Here is a 19,776-nt window from a genome sequence, read left to right on the forward strand (position 1 = left end):
TGCTTGCAAGTTTCTTCCTTTATCCTCCAAACGTAACAGTGGTCATTATGGCAAAACCCCATTTCTTTTGAGTTTTTGGAGTCATGGCTTGTTCCTTACTTAGTGGCCCTTCAACCCATGTTTGTACAGGACTTGATGCTCTCTTACCAGCATTAGCCAGTATTTTAATAAGGTCTTTTGCTTTTGTTCTGTGGTTGATTCTGACAATTTGCACAAAAACACGTTCTGGGACACAGAACCCGTCTCTTTCCTGAATGCTTTGATGGCTGGACATTCCCATGCTTTTTATACTTGAATACAATTGCCTGAACAGATACGTGACACCTTGAGACATCTGAAAATTGTTCCCAAGTATGAATTATACTTTTTGAGGTCCACAGTTCTCTTCCTCAGTTCATTTCACATGGTGTTACACAAGGATGAATACATCCACAGATGTACCGACTTCTTACAAAGCCACGATATCACCATCTGAGCTTTCCCAAAGTGCTTAAAGTCATAGCAATCTAAACATATTTAAGCTTCTGACTTTTAACAAAGTGATAAAAAGTAGCAAATTTTTCTGGCATTTAGCAAATTTAAATAACGCTGGTGATTCCGACCTAAAACAGGAATAAAAATAAATGTCAAGTTAGAAGCAAACTATATTTCTCCCAGTAAATTCAAATCCAGATTAAATTTTAACTATATTACTGTTTCAGCTCTGCTATGTATACTACAAATAAATCAGAAGATTCCCACAAAAAACTTCTGTACCATCCCATAAAAAAGTCCTGTGTACCTAAAATATCACAGTTGATACATGCATTTTGACCACAGCTTTGCCATATAAATTGCATATTTTATTATTTAGTGTATGACTCTATTAAAGGCTGTTTGTTTTTTTTAATAACCAGTTTTTCTTTACGTTTACAAAGAAGACTTTGAAATACACATAATCGCAGCCATCTATGAATTTAGAAAAATAAAATGAGCTTTCTAAGATTCAGATCCCCCAACAAAGGACATATGGCAAGTATACAATTTGATTTTAGAGGTTTTTGTGGGTAATATGAACTATGTTAGAGGTACAGCTCTCATGAATATGTGTCAAAAAGAATGCATGTGTGTTGAGGGGTCAAGGATAACCATGTAATTTACCTGAAACTTTGTCTGGATGTTTAATCTTCACAGATAACTCCTGGCAGCAAGGCAGCAGGTGGCACCGTGGCCCAGGGCGACATCATCTCAGCCATCGATGGGGTCAGCACCGAGGGGATGAGCCACCTGGAGGCCCAGAACAAGATCAAGTCAGCAATCAACAAACTTACACTCGCCATGCAGAAGTAAGCAAGCAACACGCCAGCGAAACAAAAAGCAACCACTCAAACACACAGAATTCCACCCAGTTTCGGTGCCCTATCCAAACATTTTCTTGTATACATGTAAATTACAAAATAATTTGGTACAGCTTGAAGATTTTAGGGACTTGTCCACATGAGGTAACTGTTTCTCAAAATTAATTTGTATATCTGTCTATTTGAAATGTTCCTAACAAATATAACTTGATTTCTTTCATACAAAAGTGAGCTAGAATGATATGGAGTAGCTATGCCATATGTGGTGAGGTAACTCAGTCACAGAAAACAAACCGAGGATAGAAGCGTGGAGCATGTGGTTATAGTTTACTGTTGTTAGCATGAGCATAGATGCATAGACACCTCGTTGGCTTCGTTGCCCACTTCAAACAGTACATCAGCGCATCCGCCAGGTTGGAAGTGGTAATTTTGTTCTTAAAAGCAACAGAAAGATGTTTAGAAACTTGGTTTTCCTGACAAAAGAAGAATTTTTCCATTCACCGATTTAGATGAAATGTTTTTGTGTACATTGGTATATACATTTGTACAAGTATGGTTAATCCTTTGGTTCAAATTCAAAATGCCTGAATGTGTTCAAACAATTATGTGCAAGTACAAAATAACAAAATGGGAATGTCCAGCCATCATACTATTTTAGAAGAAGATGTCCAAAAACGGGTGTGTTAGAATCAGCCACAGAACAAAAGGAGAATACATTGTGAAGATGCTGGCAGAAGCTAATACAAGAATGTGGTTTTTTACACGAAATGAGTCCTGTTCCGACATTGGTTTGAAAGAAGACATAACTCTGGCAGCAAACTTTTAAATTTAAATTTACTTTTGGTTTGATTTAGTGTCTTCTTATACATTGTATGTTAATATCTGGTTGCAATTATATGTAGATTTTATTCCTAGTAATGGTGACCTTAGTGTACAGTTAAGAAGCTCAACGGGCGTTCATTTTTTAATGTCTATGGACGTTGTGTCAAATATACTTGAGATAAACTAAAATCTACATTTATATTTACCAAGTAAAAGGAAATAAATAATTTCATATCGATATAAAGTCAAACTAAAAGTTCAATAAAACTGCAGGTAATATTAAATTAATAAATAATCTTAATTTCTAAATGCCAGCTAAAAGCCAAAACAAAAAGATACGCTTTAGGTTTGCTTGTAAAAACATTTATGGTCTCAGTTGCTCTCAGGTATTTGTTAAGGCTGTTTCACAGAAAATGATGCCACCCTGTGAGTTTTTGTTCTTTAAGCACTAACAAAATAGCTTTCCCTGAAGACCTGGAGGATATGGTTGGTTTATACAGAACAAACAGACCTGATAAATGTGAGACTAGGACCATAAAGGGCTTTAAAGAAATAAAAAAGCACCTTACGATTAATTAAAAAATGTTCAGGTAGCCTATGAATATGGCTTCCCTTTACATTCTGCAGCTCCAAAAAACAAGCGGGAAACACATTTCTCAGCTGAGTCTGTAAATTTTGATCAAAAGTTTTGTTGTATGTCTAAAGATCCAGACGTCCCGCTCCAGTTTCCACAGCAGCTCCAAGAGTGGACTCGCCGATGCCCGTCATCCCACACCAGAAGGTACGAAACACATCCACTCTGTAGTCAAGGAAGCAAACAGACTAATCAACAAGTAGTGTGTGTGTTGGAATCCGGGTTTGTGTCTTTGTTGATGAGAACATCAGAAAACTGTTCTGTGCCATCAGGATGACGGCGACATCTAGTGTTAGACATTTGTAATACACCTTGAAAAAGGGGGTCTGAGATCAGCAAACACAAATAGGAGATGAGTTGCTATATTTAGTAAAACACAGAAGGCTTCTTCTGTCTGTATTTCTTAAAACTCCAGCTTTTAAAAGATGTAAAACAAATGATAAAAAATAGGACAAGATCTTCAGCACCCCAGTGTGGAACAGTATAATTTTTAAGCAGATCTTTATTTACTGTACCTGAAACCTTTTTTGTCCCTCAAGTTCCGAAATGCAACTTTTAAAAAAAAGTTAAGCATAGAAGTGTAAAGAAAGTTATTTTTTAAATCTTAAGTAATTAATTAAGGAATAAAAGCTGTGCCTTTTCAGGATCTTAGCAAACAAATTGTGCTTTAACCAGGAACAAAAACTCTTCCGGTCTCCTTAACGTCCAAGGTCACTGCCATGAGATTAAATGCATAAAATGAGGAATTAGATTGCCCTTTTCGATAAAAAAAAAAACATTTTAGGCCTTGGTGTAGTGCTTTTAATTGTATTTAGGTCCATTAATAAAAATGTAAATTAAAAAAAGCTTCTCCGTAAACCTTTCCTCATAACTTAACCTTTAGCATGGAGTCTCAGAGTCTCATGGAGTCTCAGATCAGCTTGTAATAATGATAACAGCTCGAGCCTGCTGCTATTCTGTTACCTGGTTGAAAGCCAGACACGTTTCTGTGTGGGATCTTGAAATAGCGTCATATGTGAGAGGTACGACCACTGGGACAAGTATGGAAACTTCAGAGAACATTTTCTTCTCAGTTTTTTTGTGGTTAAACATGATGATGTTGTTTAATTCCTCCTGGGGCCAAAGCAGCAATTGTATAACAGTTGTTCAAGACTGGTGCTGGCTTTAAGAGAAAACAAAAGTATTAAAACATTTTTCACTCAGTATTTTGTAAAATAACTACAGCTTGGTCAGGTTGGATGGAGAGCACCCGTGAAGATACATTTTCAAGTCCTGCTACAGTCTCTCAATTAGATTTCAATCTGGACTTTGAATGTGTTGTTTTAAAATGTAGTTTAAGAACATTGTCCTGCTGGAATGAGAACCTACGCCCCAGTCTCGTTTTTCTTCCAGGATAGCCCCGTATTTAGCTCCATCCATCTTCTTATCAATCATTACAGGCTTTCCTGCCCCTATTGAAGAAAATCTTCCCCAAAGCATGATGCTGCCAGCACCTTGTTTCACCATGGCAATACAATGTTTTGCATGTAGACCAAAAAGTTCAGTTTTGGACCAGAGAACGTTTTTTCTCGTTTCCCGTGTCCCCTACAGTTTGTGGCAAAATGCAACTAGAAAGTCTTCTGGGTGTCTTTTTGCCAATCCTCAAAACAAGGCCAGAATTATGGAGTACACAACTATTAACTGTCCTGCTGACAAATTTTCCCACATCAGTACTGGATCTTACAGCTCCTTTAAAGTTGTCAGGGGCCTCTTGGCTGCTTTTCTGATTAATGCTCTTCTTTCCCAGCTTGTAAGTTTAAGTTGATGACCACGTCTTGGTAGGTTTACATTTGTCTCACACTATTTTCATTTTCAGATGATGGATTGAACAGAGCTCTGTAAGATGTTCCAAGCATGGGTAATGTTTTCTAACCTACCCCTGCTTAAAACGTATCCACAACTTTCTTCCTGACCTCTCTGGTGTGTACTGTGGTCTTCATGATGCTGTTCGTTCACTAATGTTCTCTAACGAGCCTCTACGGCCTTCACAGAACAGCTGGATTTATACTGAGATTAAAATACATACAGGTGGACTATATTTACTAATTAAGCTACATTTGAGGGCATTTTGGTTGTTCTGGATTTTTATTTACGGATATCATGGTAAACGGTCTATATACAAATGAATTGCACTTTTAAGATTTTAAACACCTTTTGATTTTTCTTCCATGTCTTAGTTGTTCTCTACTTTGCATAGGTTTCTCAAATATAAAGCCAATAAAATAAACTGAAGTTTGTAATAAAATGTGACAAAATATGAAAATGCTCAAGGACTATAAACACTTTTGCAAGACACTGTGTCCAAAGTGCAGATAGAGCTACTATAGAATACTCCTCTAGGTTTATTAGAAGTGGACCCAGCTGTACCTCTAACATATCATGCAGGTATAAGTGTCTGTTAATGTGCTTCCCTTCTGGAGCTAGCTGGTTTACAGTGACAGCTAAATGTACATCAGGCATCAGGAATCAAGCTGCTGGCAGTGTTAAGGACGGTGATCTCATTCATGCCAGTGGCCCCACCTCTCAGAGGACAGGGACACACACACACACACACACACACACACTGACAGGTCAGAGCAGCTGTTGAGCTGGGTAATGGAACTTTCCACTCTGGTTTCAAACCATCATCCTGAATCCCCTGAATGCCAACGCCAAGATAGGGCACCCTCAGTCTACAGGGAGATGTCTCATGTTTGGTACATTTTCTACTGTAAACAGAACAAATAAAAGATCTGCATCGACGAATCTGTTAGGTTTTTTACCAAATCTTGCCAAGATGAGTTAAATACATTCTGTACAAAGTGTTTCTTGTAGCTGGCATTCGACACAAAAAATAAATATTCTTAACCAGACAAGATGACTGACCTACCAATTACTGTGTTACTTTTAATATGCAACAACTGAGTTCATGGACCATAAAGTATATTTTTTGTTTCATTTTTAGTAGTTTTGTCAAAAAATCTGCTGACAGCTTTCATATTTTACTGTTGATTTTACTTTAGGAGCCAAAACTTTTCAAAAGACCAAGCTATTTTCTATAGCAATACAGCATCCAAGTAATTTCCAACTTAGTAATTAAGATAATTATTTGTTGACAACTGTTACTGTAAATGCTGTTTTTACATCTCTGCTTTGAAGTAGCTTGTGTTAGCTAAAAATCTAAAGCACTTAAGGTAAAGTTGTAATAAAATAATATTAAAGCTAATTTCTAAATAGTGGCCTTTATTTTCAGTATTCATGCAAGAAATGGGCAGGAAGAGAAGGAGGAAAGAGATGCAGCAGAGGTTCCAAAGTTGGGAATCGAGGACTAATAGCCACACATTTTGTTAGCCACATAGCATTATAGCCTAAGTCATATTTTGGCTCACTGTTACAAAATCAATCAAAAATATAATGAGCTTGATGAAAAATTTGTTTTTTCTTGTTTTCCAAAAATGTTTAACTATTACTTAGGTAATTATGCTATGAGGCTAACGATATGGGATGCCTGCTCTACCACTACAACACGCGGCACCCCATTAAAGCTACTTCTTAAGGTCACCACGTGGGTTACTCCAGGTCTCACATTTAATGTTAGCTAACGTTGCCATGCTGCTAACAATGTAATTATGGTTAGCAAATAGCCCCTGGTATTCTGTCTGCTTTTTATCAAATAAACTTTGTGATGTAAACAAAGTTGACACTAATGAAATTAATCTATCATAGTTCAATGCACATTCTGTGGTTTCAAAACGAATAACACTCAGAGTAAAGTTCTATCTAAAGAATTGAAATTAGAAATGAATTCCTTCTACATAACGTGAAAATATGCATGAAATGTAATATAAAAACATATATAAATAAAGGGGCATATTAATGTTTTAATGTGGGTAAAAAGCATAAATTTAGAAAACACAGCATGAATTTCAAAGTCTTTGTTTAGACTAAGTTTGGACGAATTAGCTATCCATCCACCCATTGTCTTCCATTTATCTGACATTGGGTCACTAGGGTAACAGGTTCAGAAAGGAAACCCAGATGTCTTTCTCCACAGTAACACTCTCCAGCTCATTCTGGGGGACCCTAAAACATTCCCAGGCCAGAAGGGATTGTCCATCCAGCAAGTTCTAGGTCTGCTCTGAAAACTTCTCCCAGTAGGACCTATCTTGTAAACTTCCAAAGGGAGATGCCCAGGAGACGTTCAAGTTCTCCAGAGGTGAAGACGCTATCTCTATCTCTAATGCTGAGGAAGCTCCATGGGGTGATCCTGCTTGTATCCGAGATCTTGTTCTTTAGGTCACATCCATATATCTTATGGCGATTTGTAGAGGAATAGAAAAATCAAGAGCTTTTCTTTTTAATGCAGGTGTTTTTTCACCACAACAATCCAAGGCAGCATCCGCATGGTGGCAGACGACGCCCCAATTCCAAGTAACAATGACACCCAAAGGCAGCGGTTCACCTTTTTTGGTTAAATAGTAGCTAAAAAAGTCAAATTTTCAATATGTTGTTCTGGGCTAAATAAAGTCAAGAAAAAGCCACAAAAATATGTTAACAGAAGTCCAGTGATTAGAGAGACATACCTTGCACATATCACACTGTGCAAGTGTGATAATATAAAATCATGACAGAAATGATGTACGTTTGAATGGATGCCTGGCTGTCCATTTCCTTGCAACAGCAGAGCTTCATCAAAACCTTCAAGCAAAGGCATCAGATCAACAATATGTGGAAAGCAAGAAATGGCATTAAGGCTCTTATTTCTAGATTTAGAGTCTTAAAGAAAAGACAGTATTAAATGCTTTAAATTTACCTTTAACTTTATTTTTACTCTAACATTTGATTAAAGCAAATCAAAAATATAGTTTTGTCAATTGTGAACCAATTTATAGGCTCTCTTTGATTCAGTTCTTAGTAGTTTATTAAGAGAAAAATCCTTGAAATAATTAAGTCTCTTTGCAGAGGAACAGAGCATATGCAGAACTGCAGAATCCATATTCAGTTCCGACATAAATGGATCTGGTAGTTTGTGCTATGTTTGTGTATATTTTTGTCTGTTCTGTGCTAAATGTGTCCTACATCATGTGACTGAAACACTTCTGTTCTTGTCAGTCACTCCTGGTGATAAAATAGGAGCAGGGAAACATCACAGGGATGATAAATGGCTGATATTCTGAACTGTACATAGGATTGCAGTAAAATATTGTTAGATAGGAGATTTTATGTGATTTTATCACAGATGTCGGCCTATAACGTTCTCCTCTTTTTCTGTTTGTCTGTACATTGCTCTGATGTGTTTCAGGTTATTGCAAACACAGCTGCAAAGTGAGTAGAATCACCTTTTTCTATATTTTATGTGCATGACGTATAAAACGTTGAAACAGAGTTATTGTCAGACATACTGTTAGTGTGAAAACATCTTAGAAAGTGTAAAAATCTTCGGACCACAAAACAGTAAACATGTGCCATTGCCAAAACCTTTTTCTATGTCTGCAAATAGGACTAGTGCATACATGTGAGGATTATAATACAGGTGCATTTAAATAAATTACAATATCATTGAAACCCTAATGTATTTAAAATATTTAATCCAAAAAGTCAAACGTGTATATTAAATAGATTATTTATACACATAATGATATATTCTTGTATTGTTTGTGATATGTCATCAGCAAGTAAAAACCAAAATTTTCAATTTGAAAATTATATTATCGCTCAAAAAAATTTGTTTAATACAGAAATGTTATTTTATGGCCTACAGTATCATGGGGAAGACAGTTGTACAGTTTTGAGTAAGCCATAAAAGGTCTGAAAGCTGTATCCAAACAAATGGAAAGTTAGGTGGAAGGAAAAAGTGTAGTAGAAAAAGGTGCAAGAGCAGCAAGTATACCTACAGCTATGAGCATAATGGAGCAAAGTCCAATTATGAGGTATGGATGGCAGCTGGAGACGGTCCTTCAAGAGGTACCAAAAAAAGATAAATCTAGGACAAGAGCTGCTATTGTCACATTCCTTGTGTAAAACCACTCTCGAACCAGATTCAAGGGCAGAAGCACCTCTCCTGGACTAAGGAGAAAATCATCTAATTTCCTCTTGTCAGATGAAAGTATATTAACTTTTAATTTTGAAATCAGGATCCCAAAGTCTGGAGGAAGAGGGGAGATTCACTGAATCCAAGATGCTTTAGGTTCATTGTGAAGTTTCTTAAGTCAGTGGTAGTTTGAGGAGCCATGTCATGTGATGGTGTTGGTTCACCGTGTTTTATCAAGTCCTATGCCAAAGCAACCAGGACATTTTTAGAGTACTTAATGATTCTCTTTGCTGACAAGCTACATGAAGATATTGATTTCCTTTTCCAACAGGACATGGTACCTGCTCACACTGTCAAAAGTACCAACACTTGATATAATGACCACTGTATCACTTTGCTTGACTGACCAGTAAATTTGCCTGGCCTAATCCCCATAGAAGATCTATGGGGACCCAACAATGCATGCAAACTAAAATCAACTAATAAAGCATCATGAGTATCCTGAACACCTCAGCAGAGTAACAGCTTGATCTCCTCCATGCAATGCTGCACTGATGCAGTAATGTATGCAAAAGGAGCCCTGACCAAGGATTAAGAGCATTTACTGTACAGTCCATGGACATACATTTTTGACATTTCCATCCATCTTCTATACCCGCTTCTTCCATACAGGGTCGCGGGGGGAGCTGGTGCCTATCTCCAGCGATCTATGGGTGAGAAGTGGGGTACACGCTGGACAGGTCGCCAGTCCATCGCAGGGCAACATAGAGACACACAGGACAAACAACCATGCTTACACCCATTCACACCTAAGGGCAATTTAGAGAGACCAATTAACCTAACAGTCATGTTTTTGGACAGAACCCAAGCCTTCATGGGGAGAACATGCAAACTCCATGCAGAAAGACCCCTGGCCAGTAGTCGAACCCAGGACCTAGCAACAGTGCTACCAACTGCGCCACCATGCACCCTCCATTTTTGACATTTCTGTATTAAAAATTATTTGTATCTGTCCTGTTTAATATTGTGATTTTCTAAAAAACTGAATTTTGGGTTTTCATTAGCTGTAAGTCATAATCATTAAATTTCACAGAATGTTTGAAATGGATCTATATATGATTTTAATCTTTTTGGTTGAATCACTGAAATAAATTCACTTTTTGATGATATTCTAGTTTTTTGAGCTGCACCTGTATTCGTCCCTTTTACCTCCCTGTGTGTAATGTAATGTTTGTTTTTTAGGGTTTTTACTCATGCTGGTAACAACCTTTTTAGGTGGCCTCTTAGTTTGTTTGAATATAAGCGTGTTAGATTTTTGTTCTGTTGTATGTTTGGGGTTGATGACTTCTAAGGTCAAATAACGACCAGTTCCTCCTATGTCTTGAATTTCCCTCTCTAACTCCCATCTGTTCCCACATCTCTCTGTGACCTGACAGCATGGAGTACACCCCCAGCTTCAACCCAATAGCTTTGAAAGACTCAGCGCTGTCCACCCACAAACCCATTGAAGTAAAGGGCCCAGGAGGAAAGGCCACTATCGTTCACGCTCAGTACAACACACCAATCAGCATGTACTCACAGGACGCCATAATGGACGCCATTGCAGGACAGTCGCAGGCCAAAGGACATGACAGGTGAGACCAAACAACAAAATGAATCGCACTTCAGTTTTTCACCTCCCATCTTCACTTGTTAATTTGATATTTCATCACATTCGGTCAGTTCATCCAAATTAGAGGAAGACCCAAAAGAACTGAAAAGTAAAAAAAATTTAACACTTAAGCTAAAAGCAACATAATGGTAAAATTCTAAATACAGTAAGTCCATTGTCAGCAAAAGAATATATTTCTAATTATATTTAAAAGATTTACAAAAACCAGAAAATCAAAATAGGAAACAGAACATGAAGCACTCTAAGCAGCATTTTTTCTGTGCCTAATTTCAACACAGTATGTTAATGTACTGATGTTGTAATAAATTACTAATCAAAATTTTGAAATACAACAAAAGGTGTCCTGCTTTGTTGATATCAGAAAGTAAGTTTAAAGTTTCAGTTTTAAAAATTTGGGTGAACAGGCCCTTTAAACCACGCAGTGGAGTTTTTTAGTAGACACTAAAGAGCCCATATTATCCTCGCATACAGGTTTTAAGGGGCATTAAGAGGAATATACCTAAATATTTTCAAGTAAAAAAAAAAAAAAAAGAAAATGTTTCAGAATTCAGGAACCTTTTAATAGTTCCTATAACTTGTAGCCACAGTTTCCTTTCTATTGTTTGCATACTTAAGGAACTGAAGTTTTGTTTTTAAATGTTTTTAACAGAGACCTTTGAGGACCAAAAGTACCTTTTACATTGCTGTAGCACCTATGATAGATATTATAATGTTGGTCCTCTAATTTGTTAGACATTTCTAAAAAATTAGAGGACCAACATGTTCTGAGTTGTTCTGAACCTCCCCTACAAAAGCAGTATGTAAATACAGCTCCTGTCAGAAGCTTACATCCACTCATCATCGACACAAATTTCATTTTGGAGTTGAAGTGATTCGTCCATCCATCCATTGTCTTCTGTTTATCGTTGAATGCATCACAAGGGTGAGAGGGCCAGCAGGAAAACCGGACATCCCTCTTCCCATTGCCATCTCCTGCTCATTGTGGCGTTCCCAGGCCAGAAGGGATACAAAGTCCTTCTAATGAGTTCTGGGTGTGCCTGGGATCTAATCCCAGCCACTTGTGTACCGAAAACCTCCACAGGGAGATGCCCAGAAAGCATCCCGATCAGAACCTCGAGCCACTAAAATGATATATATGGACACATTGTACAACAAACAACTTAAGTGAATTTTAAAATAAAGTAGTTGGTGCAGACATTTGAATGTAGTGAGGATTTTCTCCAGGCATAATGAAGATTATACCTACAGGCTCGCATATATACATACATCCCCTCTAATGCTTGGTTAAATGCCCATTCAGATGTTTTACCTCAATTACATGTTTTTGGGGGCCATCAACAAAGCCCTGGCATAGTTCTGACTGGATATTTGATGATTGTTCTTTTCAGGAATTGGCAGAGTTCATATAAATTAGTTGGTTTCTTGGCACAGACCCAGCAACAATAGTCGACAAATCTTCAGTTAAACTTTGGTCAGTGCTTCCAAACGCTCAATGTTGTCTTCTTTAACCTTTTTCAAAACTTGTTTGGGATCATTGCTTCGTTGAAACATTCAGTTTTGTCAGAGTTTCAACTATCTGACTTAAACTGCCCCCTTTAGCTCAAACAAACCATCTGTCTCACAGTCCAGAGTGAAGCAAGATCTACCACACCATGATCAAAGAGGCTGCTGAAAAAAAACTAAGATTCAACATCTAAACCTTGACCGAAATTTGCACCTGACCACAGGACACATCAGATACCATCGTGGAGAAAGATTCTATGGTCCGATGAGACAAAGACTACAAGAGGAATCAAGGTGATGCTTTCAAGCCTAAGAACATCTATCAAGTGTAAAGCATGGAAGTGGCACCACCATGCTGTGGGACTCTCCTGCCACCAGTGGTACTGGTGCATTGCACAACTTGAAGTTATTACAAAGAACATGGACTACCTTAAAGTTCTTCAAATTCATATTAAATCAGCAGGCAGATGGTTGAAACTTGGACACAGGTGTAGCATCCACGCAATGACATCAAACACACATTAAAGCTGGTTTTGAGATTAATAAAGTGGGCTAACATTAAGCTTTTGGAAAGCACTGACCCCAGCTATACTATAAATGTGTAGAATATACCCGCATAAAAAAGGTTTGTGTCAGCAAACCAGCCAATTTAAACAAAGTCATCCAATTCAGCTCAGAAGAATGGTCGAATCTATTTCAGAGTTATATCAGAAGAAGTGTGTGTGTATATTTGGGCCCGTCTGTATTAGAAAACATCAACAATAAATTCACCCACTTATTTACCCACTTACTTATTGTATTATCACTCTAACCTTAACAAAAGGAACAGCTAAATGCATTTTTTAAAAGCCTAAAATGATGAGTATAAACGTCTGACTGCCGCTGTATGCCACTGTATAAGGAAATGTTGACAAATAAAAGAAACACTTAAAAAAACATGATCAGATATTGATGATAAATATGAGCTCTGTCAACTTATAATAATAAAAATTATGTTTGAAAAGCTGCAACAGTATAATATGGCCTTTAAAGCCTATGCTGCTGCAAATAGTATGAAAACAGTAGAGTTTGTTTGGCTTTTCTGTTTTGGCCTGTCAGTGTCTGTGCCATGTACTCCTCTGTGCCTTTCACCCACTTTCCTCTGCTCATTCCATCCAACAAACCAACCCCACCCATGATCTGTCCTCCACCCATCCCTCCCCATCTTTCCTTGCTGACTCCCACCCCAGCGAGGAGGCCGGCTCTCCTTTGGCGTGAGTACAGCAGCGTATTTTTTCCATTCTTCTCAAACTCATGGCTTCTTTGTGCTGTGACAGCTTGTGCATTGGTCCAGATACTAATCATGCATTGGAACCAACGGCCTCATTTTATTCACTTCATTATGTACGTTTGTGCATTTACGTATATGTTGATAATGGGTTGTGCATCACTGGGTTTGAAGGACAAACCGTTTAACTGGGACTCTTTTATGGACTCTTTAATGTTGAGAAGTACTTCCATGTACTTCGGACAACGTGTGAGACTGCAGCATTGTGTTTAAGATGTCTAGCATTACGTAATCTGGAATCTGTAATTTTATCCGTTGGGATTTAACAAAAAAGATGACAAAAACTACGACTCACTTCCATAACCCTCTGAGGAATGCTGGAGGGGCACCAGTCATGTTGCTTTAAAGTTTCTTAATGCCAGAACTCTACATCTATGTGTAACAGACCAAGGAAAGAAATAATTAAGTATTTTCATGCCCATAAATTAAATTAAAATGTAATGTCACTGAATAGCATGACTCTGTATCATTATTATAAAGTTTGAATTCTTTATTTTAATTTTTTAAAGTGGGGAAAATGGGCGTCTATATATTTCAATATTTCCCAGTAATGGAAAGTTTTCTGCTCTAATTTAAATTTAAACCTTGTGTCTTATAATTATGAGTGTGAAAGTCAAAGTTTTGACTTTAAACTGTGACTTTATAAGTCAAAATAAGGAAATATGTACAAAGATTCCTGTGTACTAAATTATTTTTTGGTCTACTTTCAATTATAACTTTGTGTTAGGTATTATTTAGTCAACTCAGAGGTAAGGACGATACAGTCAGAGTTACTTGCAGCAAGGGTAGCCCACTTTGCAGTGAAACTACCAAGTTTTGACACCCTGTCTCTTTATTTATATACACAATTCAACAGACAGTTCAGACAGGGTGTGTGTGTGTGAGACAGAAAGGAGGCTGGTTCACACAGAGATAACAATGATCTCACACACACAGGGAGGAAGGCATAGTGCAGGTGCCTTGCAACACAAAGTTTTTACATGAGTGATAACAAGTTTTTGCACCCATCCAACAGTCCCTCCTTTTATCACAAGTAAAAACATTTAATATAAAAACGAATAAAAAAAAAATACTCTGTATGAGCAGAAACCCACGGATGGTAAACAGATTATATTTTGTGGGAAATACTCATACGGCCCCGCCGCCCTCGGCGACCATTAAAAGTTAAATGTTGATTAATACTTGAAATCATAAAAATAAAAGAATAATACTTGAAATCATAAAAATAAAAGAATAATATTTGAAAACATAAAAATAAAAGAATAATATTTGAAAACATAAAAATAAAAGAATTTAAAAATCTGCCCTGTTTATGTCATCATTGCACTTTTTCTCATTTCACTTAAGCAACAACTTCTTTCGATTTTCTGCTGTAAGGTCATTTTATGAAATACAATGTATGAGTACACTCAGGCTTTCGATGTGATTTATTTACAACATGTCATCATAATCGTCCCCTTCATTTTCGTGCATTTCCACCTGGTTCAGTGTTGCATATGCCACCGTGACTGAGTTACTATTCTTTGTACCATGCATTTGCAACATGGGATAATACATATTGACAGGAGACACAGAAGGCCCATGCATGCTATTACTGCAACTAAGAGAACCTTAAACAGATTTATCCATCCCCCTGTGAGCATCCAATCTAACCAAGAAGAGTTAGGATCTGGGTGGTCATGTGTCATGACATTTTGCAGATTCCGTAGGTTGTTTAATGCTCCCGTTATGTTTGCAGAGTGTATATTATCTGGGATATATGTGCAACAGGTGTTATTCAATAGAACACAAACGCCCCCCGTTGATGCTGTTAGAATATCCAAAGCCATGCGGTTCTGAATTATCATGGCTCGCATAGTGCTCATTTCTGTGTTTTGACCCTCTTCTACTATTATGGAGTTATTTAGTAACAATCCAAATCGATAACTTAAAGTTTCCATGCGCAGCATTAATTTGCCCACACCTAACCAGGGTAAGAGAGATAATAATGTTTTATCATCTTTAGACCAAAGTTTAAATTCATCTGGGACATTTGTTCCCCAAATGGGGTCAAGTGGTTTAACATCTATTTCCCTTTTTGACCTCCTATGTGGTATAACTATAGTCTGCTTACTAAGTACCACAGTGTGGTCTGATGTGAAAACTAGGGCACATACACCATACCAACTGGGTGGAAGTACATTATAAGCGTTATTACCACATAACCATGCCACCCCTTCTATCCAGTATGTGCCGTTTCCGGGATTATTCCTGTAAGTGTAGAAGTAGTTACATTTTGTAGTATTCCCTACAAAATGAGTATGATTCCCTGTAATATTTTGTCTTATGCAGTGTCAATGGTTTCCGGGGTCTGTTACATATGCTTTGAATGGTTCTGATTTCCCTGTAATGTTGAGAGGTTGCCATTGTTTTCTGTCGCAAGTGCAGTTTTCTGGGTCACAACTGTAATTTAATCTCTGGTTACTGAAAGATTGGTCTGGCATAAGAAATAACTTTTTATTTGTATATCCTATCAGGCCCATTGATATGGCGCAACTTGTCTCGGTGAGATTCATAGTTTTGACATATATGGTGGGGCCTTGGGAATGCACGGGCATTATAGAACACACATAACAATCAGTTTTATTTTGAGTTTTAGCTGTGTCATACACATAACGATACCAGTAATTTTGCAGAAATGGGTGTGTGTCATGTCCTTCCGTCAGTGGTCTGAGATGGGTCCCGTCTGATGTCCATCTCTTCTGGTTCAGTATCACCTCCTGTGGATCCTGCTTTAGATAGAGAAAGAGTCCTGCTACCAGAATTAAGCTCAGGCTTATCAGTCCTGTCCACATGTTACAGAGAGCCATTTTATAATTGGGCGCAGATCAGCTGTTTTCTTCACCGGTTTGAGACGCTGGGCCATATGGGTCCTCCAACTCCTTTGAACCCGGACTTCCTTCTGCTACCCCGTCGGTTGATCTGGCTCCTGTAACGGCAAAACTGGCTTACAGTGGCTTTTATGAATCCAGGAAGGCCTCTCTGCTATTTTCAGAGCTGTGGGCATTGTCAGGAGTACTTGAAACGGCCCTTTCCACCAAGGAGTGCTCCAATCCTTCCGGTGGAGTGTCTTAATCAGGACCAGGTCTCCAGGCCTCAGGTTGTTCTGTGGGATAGGAGCAGAGATTATCGGCAGACCACTGGACATTTGTGTTTCTTTTGTCTGCAACATTTTATTCATCCACTCAGCTAATTAAGTTTCCTGTTGTGCTTTCTCTATTTCATTCATGTCAGAGGGCAGAGAAAACGGTCTGCCATGTACTATTTCTTTGAGAATACAAATTCACATCAGCAACTTGGTGTCACGTGATCTCAGACTCAGAATATAGTGGGTGGAGTTATACAATGATGTACAGTAGGTGGCAAATGGAGTAAGACCAGTTTGATTTGGAGTTATTCTCATCCATAATTAACCAGGGATAGGCATTCGGGTCATGGCCTCCCTGTTTCTTCCATTGTTTTCCTTAATCTTTAACTGAAACCCTAATGCATTAGAACTTAGATCTATTAATTTATTTACAAAATGAGTTCCATTATCTGACCTTATAACCTGTGGGATACCATATGTGGGGAAGAAATGTGTCACTAGGTTCATCTATTGCAACTAGGCAATATTTCTTCCCCCGTGTTTGCAACAAATTATGCATGATCTGCAAAAATTCTTTGCATAGTCAGAAAAATTTATAGTGTAGCATTAATGCTTTACCAGATGTGACATATTCCCCCCTTGACACGTGGGTCTTCCCAATGTGTCACTGTAGCCGCTGTGTTGTATAACGTTTTTGGGAGGATTGGTTTATCTTCTATCTGATAGATGTCATCTTTTTTCTGTGCTCCTTTCTTTAGCCAGGCCTTTATTTCTGTCTTGGGTGCTGACTGTTGGGCGTCTTTCAGCACGTCTGTGTCTATAAATAGCAGATCTGACATTTTCTCTTTAATAGGTTGAAATGAGTTAGTTCTGTCCCTGATGATGTTTTAAAACCTCTATTTTGCCAAATCTTAGCATGGTGATGTACTGATCCGAAAACGTATTGGCTGTCTGTGTATATAGTAAGTATTTGTCCCTCATGTAATTCACATGCTCTTACTACAGCATATAATTCTGCTGTTTGGGCTGAGCATGTATTGGGTAGAGATTTAGCTTATATTATTCTGTCGATGGTTGTTATTGCATAACTAACTCTATTCTTTCCATATTCATCTTTAGATGCTGAGCCATCTACAAACACAACACATGAATCTGGTATAAGGATTTGAGAAATGTCTTGTCTGGGTTTGGTGTCTTCTTCAACTTTTGCTTTATAAGAATGTGGTTTTCCATCTTCTGCAGTAGGTATTAGAGTACTTGGATTTAAAGGGCACATCTTTTTAGAGTTATGTTTGGCTGTGATAATAATAGCGATGTCAGTGTGATATGCCTTGCATGTAGCGTCAGGTGCTTCTCTTAATATTCCTGACTTCAACATATCTTGTATTACTGGCTTAGTATCTTCTTCAGCTTCTGGCTTTAAGGGGTATTGGCGGACTAATGGCCTTTTTTCAGATATTAGTTTAACCTTGTATGGTGGGAACCCCTTTATAAGTCCTACATCAGTTGATGATTGGGACCACAGTTCAGGTGGGACAGCAGCTAGGACAGGATGCATGTTGCTCTCTTTGCTCTCAGCTAAGCCCTGTATTTGTCCCTCTGCCTCATCTAAATGTGTCCTTGGATGGACTTTGACTATCCACTCCAGAATGAGCTTCCAGATTCCTGTATTAGGATCCACTTTTGACAGTGTCAGTGCTGTTCCTGCAGAGGTTTAAAGCCTCTGTTTTTCCAAATTCTTCTTATTATTTTTTATCATATTTTATAAAGTAAGTCCTTATTACATTTAAAAATGAGATCAATATTTTTGGTAGTTGCTATTATTATAAATAATGCTTGGTTTAGTTCTTATTAAAAATAAAAAATAAAAACTCACTCACTGATGAACACAAAAAATGAAGGGCATATTATATCTTATAATCTTAGTTTGTTTTACCCTGTTTTATAGATACAACATACAGTTTCAGTCAGCTTTGTATTTAGTTCAAGTAACTAAAGTTTGTTTCAATTAACTAAAGTTTTATCTATTTCAGTCCAGTTCAGTAATTCTGTTAAGGTTCATTTCATCTTATGTTAAGTTTGAGTCTAATTCAATCATTTTGAACCTGACTGGAAAAAGTCTAAACATCTGTTAAAATCTTTTTGTTTTACCATAGAAAACTGACCTAATATTATTATGGTAATGTTCAGGACTCTAATTATTACATAACATGAATCAGACATTTATTTCACAAAAACAGAAAGTCAAATACAGACATTTGGCCACATGAAAGTTTAAATAACTTGTTTGTAAAAGAATTGTGAAAAATTGAAGACGGGTCTATGAGCTTTCTTATGGTTATCAGTATTTTCAATACAGGTAGAACCTTTGCCATCTTTATGATTTTTCGGAAAAAATTCTGGAAACCTTATTAAGATATAAGTTTGGCAAAGATCATCAGAACATCAGACCTTTATTAGCGCTTTTAAGGTCCCTCAAAGATGCATTACAATGAAATCAGTCATTCCCATTCACACACATTCACACACTACTTACTTATTTCTCTGTCAGAGTAATTTTTTTTTGCAAAAATGTGAGCATAATTTGACTTCTATTATTCTTAAAATGCACATTGTTTCCTCATAACCCCTTTTGTTTCCACTAGGTCTGTTTTGAACGCTTCAATTCTTTTTTTTTATTCACCAAGAATCAATAAGGTGGTCTTAGTGGGTCCACCTTAAAGGTGTTGTCTGTTGGGTGTCATGTTATCATTGTCAGGTCAGTGAGGTTCATAAGTCAGTCAGAACCTTGGTCATTTGGTCTGTGCACATAATGTTTCATAGATCCAGCCTATGATTAGTCAGCAAAACGTCCACCTATAGGAGAAAAATTGATTGTTAATGAATGAGCTGCATTTCCTAGGAACACTGTCTTCCTCCTGGATGAGCATCACCTGTTGAAAAACTTTCATCATTGTTTGTTTCACATATTCAATCAGATCTTTATATTATACCAGTAGGTGAAGTTGTTAGTATCTCATGTAGACTGACATATACTGTTGCATTTGGAGAGGATCTCAGATTAAATAAACATAGTTAGAGCTTCAATCCAGGTTCATTTTGTGTCTGCGGACTTTAGCCAATTTCTCTTTTTTTTTTTTACATAAAGAGCAAGATTCAAAACATTTTCAAAAGGCAGATTGTGGCAGAATGTAGACAAAACTGCTTATTGATTGACAAAATAACATTCAAGCACACAATCACCATATTAAAAGGCTCTACTTCTAGAGAATCACTAAACTTCTGGGGTCCGGTTTTGGCCCGCG

The 19,776-nt window shown here is 37.5% G+C and overlaps 1 protein-coding gene across 2 annotated transcripts in view; it reads left to right on the forward strand.

Annotated features, from left to right (window-relative positions):
• ldb3b (LIM domain binding 3b) overlaps positions 1–19,776 on the forward strand; it is a 29,274-nt gene that overhangs the window by 3,609 nt on the left and 5,889 nt on the right. Inside the window, exons 2-6 of one of the 2 annotated variants that reach the window (XM_047377676.1) lie at positions 1,174–1,325; positions 2,865–2,940; positions 8,114–8,136; positions 10,279–10,476; positions 13,247–13,270. In XM_047377676.1, coding sequence (XP_047233632.1) covers positions 1,174–1,325; positions 2,865–2,940; positions 8,114–8,136; positions 10,279–10,476; positions 13,247–13,270 — 473 coding nt within the window. The remainder of the gene's footprint in view (positions 1–1,173; positions 1,326–2,864; positions 2,941–8,113; positions 8,137–10,278; positions 10,477–13,246; positions 13,271–19,776) is intronic. The other variant, XM_047377677.1, reaches the window with a different exon arrangement.

Source organism: Girardinichthys multiradiatus, chromosome 10, assembly GCF_021462225.1.
Source record: "Girardinichthys multiradiatus isolate DD_20200921_A chromosome 10, DD_fGirMul_XY1, whole genome shotgun sequence".
NCBI classification, from domain to species: domain Eukaryota; kingdom Metazoa; phylum Chordata; class Actinopteri; order Cyprinodontiformes; family Goodeidae; genus Girardinichthys; species Girardinichthys multiradiatus.